Genomic DNA, 18,978 nt, shown 5'->3' on the forward strand with positions numbered 1-18,978 from the left:
TGGGTTCCTGTGCCACTTCTGTCCCAATTCTCAACTACCCCCTATCCCCCAAAGCGAAAGGAGATATCATCATTAAGGTAAAGCAAGTTTTGATTTATGACAGTATATCACTACCAGTCAAGTTTACCATCTCCAGTACTTTTCAGACGTTTAGTCAATGCTGCACTTCTCTAAAATCAACCAGCGCAGGTTAAGTGTTTTGAATTCTTGGATGTTCATCAACTGCTAGAAATTATTTTTCTGAAACTTGAAGCTCACTGAAAGCCTACACTTCTGAACACTTGAAAAACGTGCTGAGTTGTCTCCTTCAGATTTCATTAGGTTGCTGTATTTGCTTGTCAATCTGAAACAGTGCTCTGAAGCACTATGGGCATAATTAACTCTGGGATCCCAGAGCCTGCAGAGAGAAATTCATTTATGAGTCATGATATTTTGGAAGTGCTTTAGCAGAGTGCGGACTCAGCCAAGTTGGTCCATCCCCAAGCAAGGTGATTTCTACTCCATAAATAGCAGGAGGAAGAGTTATTTTGTACTAAATAGGCTATTTTTACAACCTGTCTCTGCCTCCCTAACCGGTTCTTCCTCTCACCCATCCCTTCCTCCCACCCCAAGCCGCACCCCCATCTACCTACTAACCTCATCCCACCTCCTTGACCTGTCCGTCTTCCCTGGACTGACCTATCCCCTCCCTACCTCCCCACCTATACTCTCTCCACCTATCTTCTTTACTCTCCATCTTCGGTCCTCCTCCCCCTCTCTCCCTATTTATTCCAGTTCCCTCTCCCCATCCCCCTCTCTGATGAAGGGTCTAGGCCCGAAACGTAAGCGTTTGTGCTCCTGAGATGCTGCTTGGCCTGCTGTCTTCATCCAGCCTCACATTTTATTATCTTGGAATTCTCCAGCATCTGCAGTTCCCATTATCTCTGATACTATTTTATGGCATATTTGTTTTTGAAGAGTATAAATTTAACAGAGTAGAACACAATGTCATTTGAAACATTAGAAAGGAATCTTGTTGTGTGATATGGGCATTGCAAATATATAGATTTATGGGTTGTTGGACTTGTGTTAACTGATAAAATTCAAACGGTTAATGCAAAAGCAGCACATTAACTGGACTGAGTTGTGTTATTTCACTTGTTTTGCTCTTTTCCAAGTTAAAGCCAATTATCACTATCGACCAACATCTCACTAACTAGATTTCTATTTCTTAACTGGTAAATGTTTGTCTTGCTAGATCTCTCCAGAAGTCCTGTGTAAGGAGGGGATCAAAGTGTGCCGTACTGTACAGCAGAGTGGCCAATTTATTATATGCTCCCCAGGAGCCTTCGTCTCCAAAGTGTGTTGTGGCTACAGTGTTTCAGAAGCTGTACATTTTGCAACTACCGAATGGTTAAATATGGGCTATGAAGCTGCTAAGGTAACAGACTTGAGTTACTTTATACATCTAGCTTGAAATTAACAGTAATTTTTAATTTTTTGTTTGCTGTTGAAATAGATCTGTTAGATGAGAAGGAATGGTGGGCAAAGCTATCTGTTTTTCAGGGTTATTGACAAAAATATCAATCATACCAGGATGGTAGGCATGACTTGATCTTTGTGAGGTGTAGTGGGCTCAATTAATGCTCTAATCTGATGTGAGTAAGGGTGGGCACGCTTTGTCCTAAAATAGGAGGGGCTGTGGGGCTGACCAGTGCCCTATGTCTGGGTAAGGGGAATGGACTAGCCAAACACCCCAATCCTGTGTAACTGGCTCTAGGATTTGAGTAGCTCTGCAATAACAACCTGCAGTCACTCACACAGGTAATGTTGGTGCTGCTTACTGCCCCAATCCTGTTTCAGTTAACATAATTAGAGTAACTCTGACCATCTTTACACTGTTTGGGTCTCAACTCATAATTTATTTCAGTACTGTAGTCTGTTGAGGTTCCTACTCATAAAGCAAGCGATAGTGCTGAACTGTTTGATGTGTACGCCCAAGCGTATATTTTTCCTTATATCTCCACCAGAGAATTAAATTTGATGGTCAGCATTTACTGCAGGTGATGTGTTATCCAGGTCTTTGGTATACTGTATTTTTTTTCTCCCCATCTAAGTGTTTTTGCTGTGTCTATACAGGATTTGAAACGGCGGTACATTGCTAATGCATTTTCAATGGAAAAATTACTTTACCTTATTGCAACAGCAGAGTCGAAACGAGAAAGTGGGTCAACACTAAGTCACATTTCTTCACTTTTGAAAGAACTCAGGTATATTTTTGTGCATTTAGTTGAAATATTTTAAGATGAAAAAGGAAGCTTACTTTCACTGGTCAAGAACATTGAACGTAACTGGAGTTTTCCCTTACAAATGAATTCATTGTTAAGTGTACATAACATTAAAGCAATAAAATTGTGTTGTGGAGCACTAGTTACTCATTAGTTTTATCCCTGTTTGTGCATAAAGGACAAGATAATGAAGTTAATAATTTGTAACACAAATGGATTCCATTTAATAACTCCATATCACAAAATCACAATTTCTCAGCTTTACCTCCTATCCCTACCATCATTTCATATAAATAATCATCCAATACCACCTTGAACGCCTCAGTTGAAGCTATCTTACTAGATTTCTGGTAGTGTATTACATACTGTAAATACTTGCTGTGCGAAAAGCGTTTTTCCTCTCAGCACCCTTGCTTCATTTGTACGTTACTTAAAATCTAATCCTTTTTGTCCCCCAATGAGGGAGAACAGCTTCTCCCTATCTGCTCTAACCAGCCTGCTCACGATTTTGAAAACCTCTGTCAGATCTCCTCTCAGCCTCGTCCTCTCCAAGAACAGCCCCGACTTCTTCAATCTATCCTTGTAACTGAAGTTTCTCATTCTTAGAAACATTCTTGTAAAAGTCCTCCAATGCATTCACGTTTTCCTTCGAATCTAGTGCCCACAGCTATGCACAATACTGAGGTAATACATACGTCTTGTACAAGTTCAAAATCACCTCCCTGCTTTTGTATACTATTCCTCTGTTAATAAAGCTGAGACCACTATGGTTTATTAACTGCTCTCGCTACCTGTTCTGCCATGTTTAGTGATCTGTGCACATATGCACCCAGGTCCCTTTGCTCCTGCACCACCTTTGAAATTGTACCTCCTATTTTATGTTGCCTTTTGATGTTCTTCTGATCAAGTACATCACCCTGCACTTCTCTGCATTGAACTTATCTACCACCTGTCTACCCACTCTACTAATTTGTCTTTTTTTTGGAGTTCCACATAGCCTTCCTTACTGTTTAATTTGTCTGCAAACTTTGAAATTGTCCTTGCACACTAAGGTCTAGATCACGAACATATACTTAGAAAAAACAAGGGTCCCAAAAGTCACCTGCGGGGAAACTCCACTATAAATCTTCCTTTGACTCAAAAAATATCCACTGATTGTTACCCTGTTTCCTGTCACTCAGTTTATTTTGTGTCCATGTGGCTGCTGTCCCTTTTATATCATGACCTATAATGTTTCCCACAGATCTGTGTGACATCATATCAATGCTTTCTGGAAATCTATGTATCTTGAATCAATAGCATTGTCTTCATCAACCCTTTCTGTTACCTCTTCAAAAAGTTTAGCTATTAAATAAAATGTCCCCTTTAAACCCACGCCGACTCTTTGTAATCAGCCCACCTTCTTCCATTTTATCCCAAATAATTATAAGAATAAACAAAAATAACTAATGATGGTGGAGGTACAAATTAAGAAATTGCTGGAGAAACTCAATAGGTCTGGTCCCTTCTTCAGTTCTGTTTTCTCTCCATAGATGCTGACAGACCTGCTGAGTTTCTCAAGCTGCTTGTTTTAATTGTTTCCCACCATCAAAGATAAACAACTGATCTGTAATCGCTGATATAATCCTTCAAACCTTTCTTGAGAACAGCTGTAATGTTTGCAATCCTCCAGTTTTCTGGCACCTCCCTTGGATCCAGGGAGGACTGAAAGAATATAGCCAGTGCTTCTCCAATTTCTACCCTCACTTCCTTCGGAATTCTTGGAAGCATCTCACCTGGTCTTGGTCCTTTATCAACTTTTAAGTGTGAACCGCCCATCCAATGCTTTTTCCTTATTAATTTGAACCCTTTTAATTTCTTCCTCCATCACTGTGGGCAGCATCCTCTTTTTTTTGCAAAAGACATATTCAAAGATTTCATTTAACACCACAGTTATGCCCTCTGTTTCCATTTGTAAATCCCCTTTTTGATCTTTGAATAGCCCTTCTTCTCCTTTGAACCATTCTCTTACAGTTTATATACCTGTACCTTTAAATAACTAAAGAATTTGGGATTTCCTGTTAGCTATTAGTCTTTTCCCATGGTGCACCTTATTTGCTTTCTCACCTCCCCTCCCCAAACCTTTGGTATTTCCATTGATTCACAAACGTACTTTCTTCCTTGCGCTTATAAGCATAGTTTCCCTTTATCATTTTAATTTCAACCTCCTTTGTCATCCTGGAATCTCTGGATTTGTTTATCCTACCTTTTTCTATTAGAGGGAATACACCTCAACTGTACTCGAACATCGGCTCTTTAATTTACTATTCTCTGTGCTAGTGCCAAATGTATTCATAAGTCTTTTACAAGGCCTAGTGTTAGTGTCTCCTTTACTGTATTTTCCTGGTTTCCATACCCTGACAAGTTAGAGTAAAGCCTTCCCAATGGAGGTAGCAAAATGCCTGCAAGGAACTCAGACCCAGCTTTGCTCAGGTGCACCCCATCTGGCTTGTACAGGTGCTATCTTCCCTAGACTCTGTCCCAGGAATCTAAAGTCCTCTCTACAGTGCCATCTTTGTAGCTACACATGCATCTGCCTTACTGTCCTATTTCCGTACTCTCATATGGCACTGGAGTAATCTGAAGATTACTACATTTGTGGTCCTGCTTGCTAACATTTCAACGTAACTCTCTCAATTCCAATTGCAGGGCCACATCCATCTTCCTACCCAAGGTATTGGTGCCAATGTGAGGCATGACGTCTGCCCCCCCCCCCCCCCCCCCCCCCCCAAAAAAAAAGCATGCGCGCATACAGGCACTCCTGTAGCTGCTCTGTGGAATTCCTGCCCTGAATAACTTGGGGGGACACCATACCATCCTGGAATCGTGTTGATGGCCCCTTCCCCTAACTAAAGAACCCCTACCACTACTGCTTGTCCTTCCCTCATGTAGTTGGGTCATTTGTGGTGCCAGAAGCTTAGCGCTCAGTACACTCTCTTGAAGAACCAGTGCCTTCATCGGCTTCCAAACTGAGTTATATAGTCATTATTCTGAAAGTTCATTATTCAAACAATAAACTATGCAGTTGTGAATGATGTGGATCACTTGTCACTTTTGGATCTTAGACTGTACTCCAAAGCTTATTGGGTTTGCCATTTTAAGAAGCAGCCACAGTTGTGTAGGGAAAACGAAAATGCTATTTGAATAATATTTGTGATTTTTATCTAACCAAGATCCATTGCTTCCAATGAGTTGCTGAAACATCTTTATCTCAATATTTACTAATGTAAGAAGGCAACAAGTGGTGGTTGATGGAAAATATTCAGCCTGGAGTCCGGTTTCTAGTGGTGTGCCTCAAGGATCTGTTTTGCGACCACTGCTGTTTGTCATTTTTATAAATCACTTGGATGCAGGCATAGGTGGATGGGTTAGTAAGTTTGCAGATGAGACTAAAGTCGGTGGAGTGGTGGATAGTGTGGAAGATTGTTGCAGGTTTCAGGGAGACTTGGATAAACTGCAGAATTGGGCTGAAAGGTAGCAAATGGAGTTCAATGCAGGTAAATGTAAGTGATTCACTTTGAGAAGAACAATAGGAAGGCAGAATACGGGGTCAATGGAAAGATTCTTGGTAGTGTGGATGTGCAGAGGGATCTTGGTGTCCATGTACATAGATCCCTGAAAGTTGCCACCCACATTGATAGTGCTGTTAAGAAGGCATATGGTGTGTTAGATTTTATTGGTAGAGGGATTGAGTTCCGGGGCCGTGATGTCATGCTGCAACGGTACAAAATGCTAGTGCGGCCTCACTTGGAATATTGCGTGCAGTTCTGGTCGCCCTATTACAGGAAGGACATGGAAGCATTGGAAAAGGTGCGGAGGAGATTTACCAGGATGTTGCCTGGTCTGGAGCGAAGGCCATATGAAGAAAGGTTGAGGGACTTGGGTCTGTTCTCATTGGAGAGCAGAAGGCTAAGAGAGACATATAAGATGATCAGAGGATTAGATAGGGTGGATAGTGAGAATCTTTTTCCTAGGATGATGACATCAGCTTGTATGGGGGGGCATAGCTACAAATTGAGGGGTGACAGATTTAAGACAGATGTCAGAGGCAGGTTCTTTACTCAGAGAGTTGTAAGGGCATGGAATGCCCTGCCTGCCAATGTAGTTAACTCAGCCACGGTGATCAATTAGGAAATGTTGATGTACAAAGGGGTTCGTTGTCGTTATACCCCATCACTGAAAACAAGCACGCATATGCAGCGAGCGGGTAGGAAGGCAGAAAATACTTTTTTGAAAAAAAAATTAATGAGAAGTGAGCATCACTAGCTGGGCTAGCATTGCCCCATTCCTAGTTGCCTTTGAGAAAGTGATGGTGAACTGCCTGGAATTGTCACAGTCCATATCATGATGCCTTTAGGGAGGGAGGCCCAGTTTATTGACCTAACAACACTGAAGGAATTGCAGTACATTTCCAAGTCAGGATGATGAGTGTCTTGAAGGGGAACTTGGCACATGGTGGTGTTCCCATGTATCTGCTGATCTTGCCATTCCAGAAGATAGTGATTATAGATTTGGAAGGTGCTGTATAAGGAACCTTGGTGAATTTCTGAAGTTTGCCTTGTAGGTGGCACATACTACTGCTGCAGTGCATCGGTGATGCACAGTGATTTGCATCGCGTTCACAATCGATCAATGTAGCTGCTTTGTCCTGCGTGGTCTCAAGCTTCTTGAGAGTTGTTGGAACTGCATTCCTCCAGGCAAATGAGGAGTACTCCATCACACTCCTTGTGCAAATGATGGACAAGCTTTGGGAAGTCAGGATAAGGCCTTTTCTCAATCTTCTAAATTCCAATGACTACAAGCTGAGCCTTCCTACCCGCTCGCTGCATACGCGTGCTTGTTTTCAGTGAAGGGGTATAACAACACCCAAGGCCCTTTGTACATCAACATTTCCTAATTTATCATGATTCAAATAATACTGTTCAATATTCACCTAATTTCTTCATTAACTTTTAAGGATTCTATAATAGAGACTTCAATGTAAAACATTACTAGGCTCAAATCTAAGCACAAATTGAAGGCCTTTCTTGATGAACTGAAGGATAATGGGGGAAGCAAAATACAAGTATTTAATTCTGAATACAGAATATAGATTAGTAAATATTGAGATAAAAATGTGGTCCTCAAAGCTCCAATAAGGGAAAACAGCTCCTCTACAACTATCCAGTCAAGTCCAATAAAAAAAGTTACATTTCGATAAGCCCTCTTCTCATTCTTCTAAATTCCAATGACTACAAGCTGAAAATTGTGCATTCATCAAAAATCATACCCAGTTCTGACCTTAGGATGGAGAGAAGATCCAGGGTCTTGATGAGGTCACACCTGAAGTGTTGTATGCAGTCTCCATTGTGTTAAGCAAGAAAGTGTTTTTGTGTTAGAGTGAATGTGGTGAAGGTTCAGTAGATCAATCCCTGGGGTGGCAAGGTTGTTGTATCAAAAGAAATTAAGCTGACTAAGCCTAAATTTGCAAGAGTTTAGAAGAATGAGGGGATTCTATTGAAGCATACAAAATTCTGACTGAACAGACTGGATGTGGCAGGCCAGAACCGTTCTGGCCTTAGGTCTCTGGCAGAAAGAGCAGGGATAAAGGCGGTCTTGATTAGGATGACAGTAGGTAATTAGTTGAGTCCTGCAGGAGTCAGTGTTGGGTCCAGAAATATTTACATTATACATTAACTATCTGGGTGAAGGAACTGAGGATGATGTTGCTAAGTTTACAGATCCCATAAAGATAAGTGGGGTGGAAGCTAGCTTTGAGGAAGTGTGGATGCTACAGAAGTTCATGGTCAGGTGAGGAAAGAGGGCAAAGAAGTAGCAGATGGAATACGATGTGGAAGAGCTTATGCACTTTGGAAGGAAGAACAAAGGCATAGACTATTTTCTAAATGGGGAAGGGCTATGCAAATCTGAAGCACAAAGAGACTTGAATCCTCATTCAGAATTCTAATGATTAACTTGCAGGATCATATTAGCAATTAGGATGGCAAATGCAGTGTCATCATTAATTTCAAGAGGGCTAGAATACAAGAGCAGAGATGTACTGCTGAGTCTGTACAAGGTTCTTGACAGTCCACGCTTGGAATATTGTGAGCAGTAGTGGGCACCATGTCGAAGGAACAATGTGTTAGCCTTTGTGAGATCTAGAGGAGATTTACAAGAATGATCCCAATGATGAAGAGCTTGTCATATGAGGAATGGTTAAGGACTCTGGGTCTGTACTCGATGGAGTTTGAAGAGGGATCTGATTGAAAGTTACAGAATACTGAGAGGCCTACATAGAGTGGACTCTGAGAAGGTGATTTCCACTACTAGGAGAGACTACAACCCAAGGATGCAGTTGCAGAGTTTTGGGACGATTGTTTAGAACTGAGATGAGGAGGAATATTTTCAGCCAAAGTGTATTTAATCTGTAGAATTCATTGCTGCAATGATCTTTGGAGGTCAAGTAACTGAGTTTACTTAGAGATAGACAGGTGCTTGATTTGTTGGGGAATTGGGGTTACAGGGAGGAGGCAGGAGAATAAGGTTGAGAAACATGCCAGGTATGATTGAATGGCAGAGCAGACTCTGGGGTGAATGGCCTATTCTGTACCTATACCTTTACAGCGTTATGGTTTGATGGACCTCAAGAAGGTCAGATAAATTGAGTGTTGACCCAGATAGTAGGTAAATAAATATATGGTGAGCATTGTTCAATGAATGGATGCATTACCAGCTGAGACAGATGGTTTGAGAGGCTCACTTCCTTGTCTATCAGAAAGAGTCCTACTTGAAAGACTGCAATTTGAAATCTTTCCCTCACAGATAATTGTACCAGAAAATTAACGCACATGCCAGAAAAAGCACAGCTTTTGCTAAAAGAGTTAATTCTTTTAGTCAGTTGCAGCCCACTTTAACCAGTGACTGCTGGAAATACTTACACAACACATCAAATCATAAGGAGAAAGTCCCTCAAGCCTGCTCTTCCATTTAGTAATATCATGGTTGACCTGATGGAGAGGCCTCAACTCAACCTTTCTGCCTGCATCTGCAGAATTTTGATTCCTTTGTAAATCAAAATTCAGCCAAGCTTAGCCTTGAACACTTCAGTAATCCAGCCACACTTGCTCTTAGTTAGTGAATTCCAAGGATTCATAATCTTCTGAAGAAGAATTTCCCCTCATCTCCAATTCCAATAAGAAATCTTTAGTCTGAAATAGTGCCCCTCCGTTCAAGAAGGGCAACATTTATCTCTGTACCTCTAAAGAAAATGTTTGCCTTCTCCAAACATCTTATGTTTGAAGAAGATCACCTCACATTCATCTAAAGCTCAGTGAGTAAATTCCAAACTGGCTAAATCTTTACTCTTTATCACAGGAATTAGCTGAATGGCCCTTCTCTGAAAGCTGCCTCTATGCAAAGGAGAGCAAATCTGGAAGCAGAGTTCTCCGTTTTAATATTCGATCATGGGGTGTGGATGTTGCTGACTGTGCCAGTATTTAGTGGCCATCATTAGTTGCCCTGGAGGTGATGGTTGGGAGGTGATGGTTGAAAGCTGACTCCCACCCCTGTGATCCTTGTAAGTCACCCTTAGTGTTGACAGGAAGCAAATTTGAGGATTTTGAACTAGTGAAAGCAAAGGAACAGAGATGTGATTTCAAGTCAGGATGGGAGCTTGCAGATGATGCTGCTCCTATGCATCTACCGCCCTTATCCTTCTAGTTAGTAGGAGTAGTCAGTTTGAAACGTGCTGTTGAAGGAGCCTTGATGAGTTACTATGATGCATCTTACTGATGTTGCCACTGTGCGTTGATGTTGAAGGTGATAGGTTGAGTGTCATTCCAATGGGCTGATTTGTTCAGGATGATTCTGAACTGCTTCAGTGTTAGGGCCGCATCCATTCAGGAAAACAAAGAATATTCCATAACGCTTCTGTGATGTACTTAGTATTGTGGATAGGCACTGGGGAGATGGGAGGTGAGTTAATTGTTGCAGAATTCCCAACTGTTGACATGCTCTTGTAGCAGTGGTATAGCTTGTCCAATTTAACTTCTGATCCATGGTGACCTGTCTAATATTGACAGTGCAGGATTCCACAATGCCTTTGAACACCAAGGGGTGCTGGTTAGAAACTCATGGTGGAGATGGTCATTGCCATTTATTTGGCATGAGTGTTATTTGTTGCTTTGTCAGCCCAAGTCTGGATGTTGCTCAAGTCTTGCTGTGTATGGTCACAGACTGCTTTGGTCTCTGAGGGAATTCATAAATAGTGCAGAATGTTATGCAGTTAATGTGGCCTCACTGATGTCCTGTACAGTTGTAACAAGACCTCTATACTTTTGTATGTTTAAAAAAAATTGTACTGCACACGCTTGAAATGTCTGCAGGTCTGGCTACATCTCTGGAGAGAGAAACAAAATCAGTTTTCCAGGTTGATGACCTTTCATCAAAAGTGCGAAATGATAGAGATGTAATAGGTTTTTAGCACATAGTAGATGGGACAAGGCCAAACAGGTGGTAGGCAGGAGAAATTGACAGATGAGTTAGTTTGCCAAGGCCAGAAGGAAAGGTTATGGGACAAATAAAGAAACAACATGTGACCGGAGCAGGTGTGCTGCTGACCGGAAAACCAAACGTGCGTATCTGAAACGTGAAGAAAAGGAAACAAAACCAAGACAATAATATTACAGTTTGAAATTGTTGAATTTAATCTGGAAGAAAAAGCATCTCATCTTTCACTTAGGTACTTTACAGCCTTGCGGACTTATGTTAAGTTTAACAATTTCAAAATGAGTCCTCCACTTCAATTTTTTGTTGCATGTTTTGGTTATTTTTGTTATTTTATCTTCATTGTACAGCATGTTTGTCCTAGTTACATATATTTTGTTTCTTATTCTATCACCATTCCGTTGTGGCCCTGGTTTATCAATTTTTCTCTCGAGTTTATCATTTTGTCTTGCATGTAATAGCATACCTCTTGTACTTGTCCCATCTACCCCTTTCTCAAAACCTCTCATCTCAACTTTTCCCAGTTCTGATGGGAGTCAGTAACTTGAAACTTTGTGCGTTTTTCTCTGCATAGATTCTGCCTGAACTGCTGAGTATTTTCAGCATTTTCTGTCTTTATTCTGTACTTCTTGCAACGGAGTTGTCTTGTAATTACTTGGGACCTAAATGCTAACTTTGATTCACTTAGAAGGAAATCCAGACCGCTCTGTAGTATCACACTCTGTATTCTCTCCATTTAAATTTTATTCTACTTATCCACTCTTTATATCCAGGCAGACGACGGCACATTTTGCCAATTACACACCTTTTGTTAAATTTTAGCCCACTCACGTGACTTATCTATCCATTCTGTGGACTATTAATATGCTCCACTTAATATGTTTTCCTGCAATCTTTGTTTCAGTAGCAGATTTATCTATCGTACGCTCTTACAGTTTATTGAAATCATTAATATTGATTATTAATAGTTGAAACCCAGTATTGATCCTGTGGCATCCCACTAGCTGCACTGAGAATAAACCTTCTATATTCGTATTGGAATCCCCTCCTTGCTATTCTAACCTAATATAGTAATGATCAAAATGTGCAGATGATTTCTTTGGCTATATAGTTGAAAGCTTAATTGAAAAATGCAAAATTTGCTTTCCATTATATCACAACAAACATAATTCCACCATTGGTATGATAGACTTTTTTAAAATAGTAACATTTCCAGTATTTTCTCAGGGATACAGAGTCGAGGCAGCGGCAGCAGCTGCTTGACGCGGGTTTGCATTCATCAGCTCGCTATGGTAGCCATGACAGCCACCTCTCCATGATGGATATGAAGAAAAAACCACGGAAATGGTTAGCCTCGGAAACATCAGAGAGGAGGTGCCAAATCTGCCAGCAGTTGTGTTACCTATCCATGGTGAGTTGAAAGGTTGGTTGGAGTAGGAATGGAGATGTTCAATATATGAGATGTTCAATATATGATTACATTACTCAGTTAATTGTTAATTGTGAAAAATTATGTTGTTGGCTTGTTTCATACTATCTTCAAGTCTTACAGTAGACTCTCCTGTGCTCTTTCTAGTCCAATGATACGCAAGAGGATATCTCATATTTGCAAGTTTAACATCAGTATGGAGTAGGGAAGGGTAAATGCAAAGCATGATTTGGCATTGAGCTAAGAAGTGAAGAAAACATTTGCATTTACAAACCGATTTTTATGTCCATCAGTTGTCCCAAAACACTTTTAAAACAAACTAAATCACTACAGAATGCTGGATGAATTTCCGCTTCTGTACCAGAGGCTCAGAAAGCATACAATGCAAACCAATTACTAGGGGTCATAATTTCAGGCTGAGAGGGGAAAAGTGTGGAAAGTTCTTTACGCAGAGGGTGGTGGGTGCCTGGAACGCATTGCTAGTGGAGATGGTAGAGGTGGGCACGATAGCGTCATTTAAGATGTGTCTAGACAGATACATGAATGGGCAGAGACATGGGGATACAGATCCTTGGAAAATAGGCGACAGGTTTAGATAGAGGATCTGGATCAGCGCAGGCTTGGAGGGTCGAAGGGCCTGTTCCTGTGCTGTCATTTTCTTTGTTCTTTGTTCAAACCAAGATTTGAGCAGACAGTCCAGGCTGACATAATAGAAAATTTTAACATTAAGCTCAGGTTTGTGTCTGCTTTTCAGGTGAATGAGGAAGATTGCATTGCATAAATCAACAGGTAGCAAAGGTTTTCTTGATACTTGTTAAATGTGACATCTTCAACAGCATCACCAAAGGAGATCTGATTCTTCTTCTTAACAAATTAACTATGCAACTGTAAAACCACACTTGAAATGCTCTCTATTTATTATAAATTGTTTTAGGCTCTTCTAGGAACATGAAAGGTACTGTACTGTATAAACATAACTGAGATACTTCATTGAATTATGGTGACAGCACATCCCACTTTTTGATTAATCTGTACTGAGTTGGATTGTTGCAATCGAGGTGGATAGCTACAGTTTCCACAGAACAGCATGGAGATAATTCATCCAGCACTTCTGCTTCTGGTATCATCTAGAATGGCCGCTCTGTGTTAGTGCTGTTAAACGCGTTGAGCAAAACATACATCCTACATTCCTTCAAGGTGCAAAATCTCAAAAATGGTCAGTCAACCATGGCTGACAAAGTAAATTAAAGATTATATAATATTAAAAGAAAAGGCTTACGAAGTGGCCAGAAATATTAAACCTGAGCATTGAGAAATTTTTAAAATTAAAGTGGAGGACCAAGAAACTGACAAGAAAATGTAGAATAAAATATGAATGCAAACTAACAAGAAAACATACATTGGGCATAAAAGCTTCTACAGCTACGTAAAAATGAGAAAATTTCATGAAGAAAGTAGGTCCACTAAAAGAAAAGTCAGGACAATTTATGATGAAGAATAGAGAAAGGGCAGAGAAGGTAAGTGATTACTTTGTGTCTGCTTTCACTGAAGGAGATGCAAGTGGCAAGGAAGACTGAGGAGTTAAAAGGATGGCAGTATTGGTAAGAAGGTTGTACTGGAGAAATTAATGGGTCTAAATGTTAATAAGTCCCTGGACCTGATGGTCTACATCTGAGTGTTGAGGAGATGGTGATTAGAGATACCATTTAGGACTTCTCTATGTAACTTGGTCTCTCAAATCTTCTTGATGTCCTGAATATTGCCTTTCTTCTTCTGATGTGGGATTAAAATAATAATTAAATCTAGTTTTATACTGACATGTCCTAATTTTAATACTGAAGTTGGAACATTTTTGTTAATATATTGCTATGTCGTTCTGTTTAGTTGCAGTCAGTTTCTGGGATTTGATTTATGTTTGATTAGAAGCCTTTTTCCTGAGTTGGATAGCCACTTAAATCTATTTGATTCTGACTGCTCTCTGAAAAGCTATTGCTCATTCTGCCTGATTCAAATGTGAGACCGTGACTGAAGGCTTCCTACTGTCATAAGCCAGATAGCAGCTTGCTCAAAAACTACTAGATTAGTGGCTACTGCACAGAAATCATGATTTGGCATCCATAAGAGCAATCCGATCTGCTTTGTTAGTTGCTGTTTGCTCAAGAAGGTAGTCAAGTTTAAATGTAATTATTGCAAACTGCTACATTGATTTATTAATCATAAACTATTATTTTAATTTGACATCAAAATTTGTTAGCCTCGACACAGGTAATACTTTTCTCCCCTTTTAAAGATTGAAGAAGCGCTACACCAGAAATTTCATCTAATATGCATTGACACTTCCAGGCAATGCTGGGAAGATTCGGCGCTTTCAGATTGAGATGTTATTCCAAGGACTAGACTGTCCTATTAGTTAGGCAGATTCCATGACAGTAATTGAAAAACAGCAAGGAATTGTAACTTATTCTATGTCAACTGCTATCTGTTACATGATATCAGTTAACAGATAGCCCTGTTATTTAATTACTCTTTGAGAGTTTGCAGTGTTCGGATTTGCTGCCATCATGTTATAACACCGGTTACCATTTCAAGTTTGGCTGTAAAGCAGTTTGGAAATGCCTGGAGAACATCAGATGTACTACATTAATGCAACCTTTGTTTTAAGTCATGGTCAAATGCAATGTTGTATTGCAGCTTTCTGAAGCCAAAGATGATTGGATGACATAACATGTAAAAATCAAAATCTTAAATAAAGGGAAGAGGGTTATTCCGTGATCTCCATACACACTTCATTGTTTTTCTAGATATTTTTACAAAGTGCAAGCTCTCTCTGGGTCTTGCAAGTAAAATTTCACTTAAAGGGAAGGAGCTAAGACATTGAAACTCCCAAAATGTTCCAATATATTTCAAAATATCATAGTCTGGACTCGCTTAGACTAAGCTGCAGTAGGACACAGGACAGAAGAGAATATTGGCGTTTTCGTTGACAATATATAGTGAATATGTACTGGTCTTTAGGTGAGAAGGAAGTAATTTTATATCAAATACACAAGAATTACTTCAGGTAAGCTATGATGGCCTCCCTGGTCTCCATAAATTTCAAAAATGTTATACCAACATTATTCTAACTGTACCTCTGGACCTCCAATAGAAGTTCAGATTTTTGATGGCAATTTGATTGTATGTTGACAAATTTGTAGTACTGACCCATAAAATTCTTTCTACCTAGGTAGTACAAGAAAATGAGAATGTTGTCTTCTGTCTTGAGTGTGCTCTTCGCCATGTAGAAAAACAGAAATCTTGTCGGGGATTGAAGATGATGTATCGCTATGATGAGGTTTGTGTGTGGAAATCTCTGCCTTTTCTGATTACAAACTGAATATTGCCCCTGTTGTATATTCTCCTCCTAGGTGTAGGGGTATCATATAGCTTCATTGGTTCTGGGTAATCACACAATGAGGGACCCTTCAGATATGTCATCATGATATTGTAGGTCAACTGCAGGTGATTTACTCCAGAATCCCGCATCATTTCTTTTCAATTACCTAAAGTTTCTCTTTCACTAAAGCTTGGGTAAAATTTAAAGCAGGAGCTTTGATTAAGACAGTCAAGAATATAAAGTGTCCCCTTCCTTAATATGTCCTGCCCAAATCAGATTTTTCCTCCAGTCCTTAAAGGATATTGATAGGCCTTCCTCCCAGATATACTTTCTAACTTGATCATGAGCCTGTACAGATTGCCTTTAAGGTCATGAAGTTATTATTTGTATGTATGTTTTAACCAGTGGCAAGAATACTGTTCCTATATTTATTTCCAGCAACTATTCAATTTCAGTTTGATGTAAGTAGTTTCTTGCGGCCTGTAGCAATTGACATATTCAGAGCATTAATCACCAAGATCCTAATAAAAATAGAAGTAAATGGCAATACAGACTGTGGGTTTTTTCATACATGTAAGTGACTTCACACCATTCTTGTTCAGATTCCTGTATAATTCTCTGTCTTGAGAAACTGTACCTTAATTAATTGCTTTTGAGGCAGATTTGGGTGGCCAAATGTCTGAGGCCGTCAGCTTCTTCATAGAGACTACGTTTCACATTTTGGAAACTTGCAAGGTTACTTCTTGTCTCCTGATTTCGATTCACAGCTAACTTATAGAAAGCCACTGCCCAATTTTTCCAATTATGATTGGTGCATATATGCCCAGACCCAGTTCTTTAACTGTTTGTTTTCAATCTCAGTGGTGTGCTACAAGGGTCACTACTGGGCCCACTGCTTTTCATCATTTATATAAATGATTTTGATGTGAATATAGGCAAGGTTAATAAGTTTGCAGGTGACACCAAATTGGAAGTGTAGCGGACAATGAAGGAGGTTACCTCAGAGTACCACGAGATTTTGAAGAGATTAATGTGTGGTGCTGCATTTTGGAAAGGCAAATCAGGGCATTACTTATATACTTAACATTAGGGTCCTGGGGAGTGTTGCTGAACAAAGAGACCTTGGAGTGCAGATTCATAGTTCCTTGAAAGTGGAGTTGCAGGTAGATAGAATTTGGTATGCTTGTCTTTATTTGTCAGTGCATTAAGTATAGGAGTTGGGTTGTCATGTTGCAGCTGTATAGGACATTGGTGAGTGTATGGAATGAACTGCCAGCTGAAGTGGTGGAGGCTAGTATAGTTACAGCATTTGAAAGGCATGGATGGGTATGTGAATAAGAAGGGTTTAGAAGGATATGGGCCAAATGCTAGCAAATGGGACTAGATTAATTTAAGGTATCTGTTTGGCATGGACAAGCTGGACCGAAGGGTCTGTTTCCATGCTATATATCTCTATGACTCTAAAAGTGGCCTAGCCAATGTCATAGAATACTATGTGGAATTCTGGTCTCCCTGATGTAGGAAGGATGTTGTGAAACTTGAAAGGGTTCAGAAAAAAATTACAAGGATGCTGCCAGGGTTGGAGAGGCTGAATAGGCTGGGGCTACTTTCCCTGGAGCATTGAAGGCTGAGGGATGACCTTACAGAGTTTTATAAAATCATGAGGCATATGGATAGGATAAATAAACAAAGTCTTTTCTCTTGGAGTGAGGGTGTCAAAAGCTAGAGAGCAGAGGTTTAAGGTGAGAGGGGAAAAAAGGTTTAAAAGGCACTAAAGGGCAACCTTTCCACGCAGAGGGTGGTGCATGTATGGAATGAACTGTTGGAGGCTGGTACAATTACAATGCCTACAAGGCTTCTGGATGGGTATATGAATAGGAAGGGTTTAAAGGGATATGAGCCAAATGCTGGTAAATGGGACTAGATTCATCCAGGATACCTGGTTGGCATGGATGAGTAGGATCAAAGGGTCTGCTTCCATGCTGTACATCTCTATGACTCTGACCGTCTACGAATTATTTGTTTCTGCCTTTAATGGATACTTTGAGACTTTAAGGAAATTCTAAACTGTTTCTATCAATCCAAATAAACCAGACATTAAAAACTAAAGACATAATCAATGGAAATTACATTTGAAGATTCATGACTGTCTAAGCATGATGTGACAGTACTGATAGTTCTTTGCAATGGAAATGCCTTTACCAGCCATTGGTTAATCTGATTGTCAAAAAACAGTTACATTGTATAATGGATAACAAGGTGTAGAGCTGGATGAACACAGCAGGCCAAGCAGCATCAGAGGAGCAGGAACGCTGACGTTTCGGTCTAGACAGAACCTGCACTTCATCCTCCATTTTTTTTTCCTTGCTGCAGGAGACCCACCAATTCCTAAGTGATTATGTAGACCAAGGTTTCTATACTTACCTCTGTAGCAGTACATTCTGCTACGTCATAGTACGTTGTTAAAAAAAAACTACAGGTGACCATAACTTCATGGCTTAAAAAATTACGTAGCTCTCTCTTTTACCAGTTTCTTTGTTGGCAGTCATTCTTGCTAATTCCTTCTTACTTTAAGTGGCACCTACCTTAATTATTTTGGTCTTAATCCCTCCGACAGTCAGTCTAACCTGTTATTTAAAAGGTTGCGTCTCCCCCACCATAGGGAGAAGATTTTGGCTATTCACCTTATCTATGCCCCTGACGATTACGTACACCTCAATAAGGTATCTTAAATTTTATTTGTTTATTCTCCTTGAGAGAAGTTTTTATTTCCAAAAGTAACCAATGTTACAACTCACTAGGGTGGTGCACTGTAAATTGAGCATGTTACATTTTTAATACTGTAGTTGGAACATTTTTGTTAATGTGATGCTACGTCATTCATTTTAATTGCAGTCAGTTTCTGGGATTGATTTATGTTATGCATGTTGCCTCAGTTTGCCTGACTTTTGCACCAAGGTTGACAAATCATAGACTAGGTTTTTGTACAAAGGAGGAATGATTGTTTGTTTATTACACGTAATTAGACTATAGCTACACATAAACAGATATGAATTACTGGCACATAACACTTCCGACTGAAACGCTAATCAACATATAGGCACCCCCTTTTACTTACACATGTACACACACGCAGATAGGGAGAGGTAGGTTATTGATGGGAGGTAGGAAAAAACTGGCAAGTCAGTTCAGTGGTCTGACTTTCCTGATTCCAATATTTAGATTGTCTTTATTTGGCAAGCCAGGCCTATGATGTTCAATTGTCTTTTTCTGGAAGCTTCTGTTGGTTTCTGAGTGGTATAGAGTGACTGATCCACTTCAAAGATGTCTCTTGATTTATCAATTCCGAAGTCTCAGCTCATAGCAACTGCTGCATGAAT

At 40.0% G+C, this 18,978-nt stretch overlaps 1 protein-coding gene across 7 annotated transcripts in view; it reads left to right on the top strand.

Annotated features, from left to right (window-relative positions):
- Nucleotides 1-18,978, top strand: part of jarid2b (jumonji and AT-rich interaction domain containing 2b) — a 447,370-nt gene that overhangs the window by 423,511 nt on the left and 4,881 nt on the right. For all 7 annotated transcript variants that reach the window (XM_048524773.2, XM_048524765.2, XM_048524791.1 and 4 more), the window contains 4 exons: nucleotides 1,238-1,420; nucleotides 2,119-2,249; nucleotides 12,021-12,204; nucleotides 15,449-15,556. In XM_048524773.2, the coding sequence (XP_048380730.1) occupies nucleotides 1,238-1,420; nucleotides 2,119-2,249; nucleotides 12,021-12,204; nucleotides 15,449-15,556 (606 nt within the window). The remainder of the gene's footprint in view (nucleotides 1-1,237; nucleotides 1,421-2,118; nucleotides 2,250-12,020; nucleotides 12,205-15,448; nucleotides 15,557-18,978) is intronic.

Source organism: Stegostoma tigrinum, chromosome 2 (genome assembly GCF_030684315.1).
Source record: "Stegostoma tigrinum isolate sSteTig4 chromosome 2, sSteTig4.hap1, whole genome shotgun sequence".
NCBI lineage: Eukaryota > Metazoa > Chordata > Chondrichthyes > Orectolobiformes > Stegostomatidae > Stegostoma > Stegostoma tigrinum.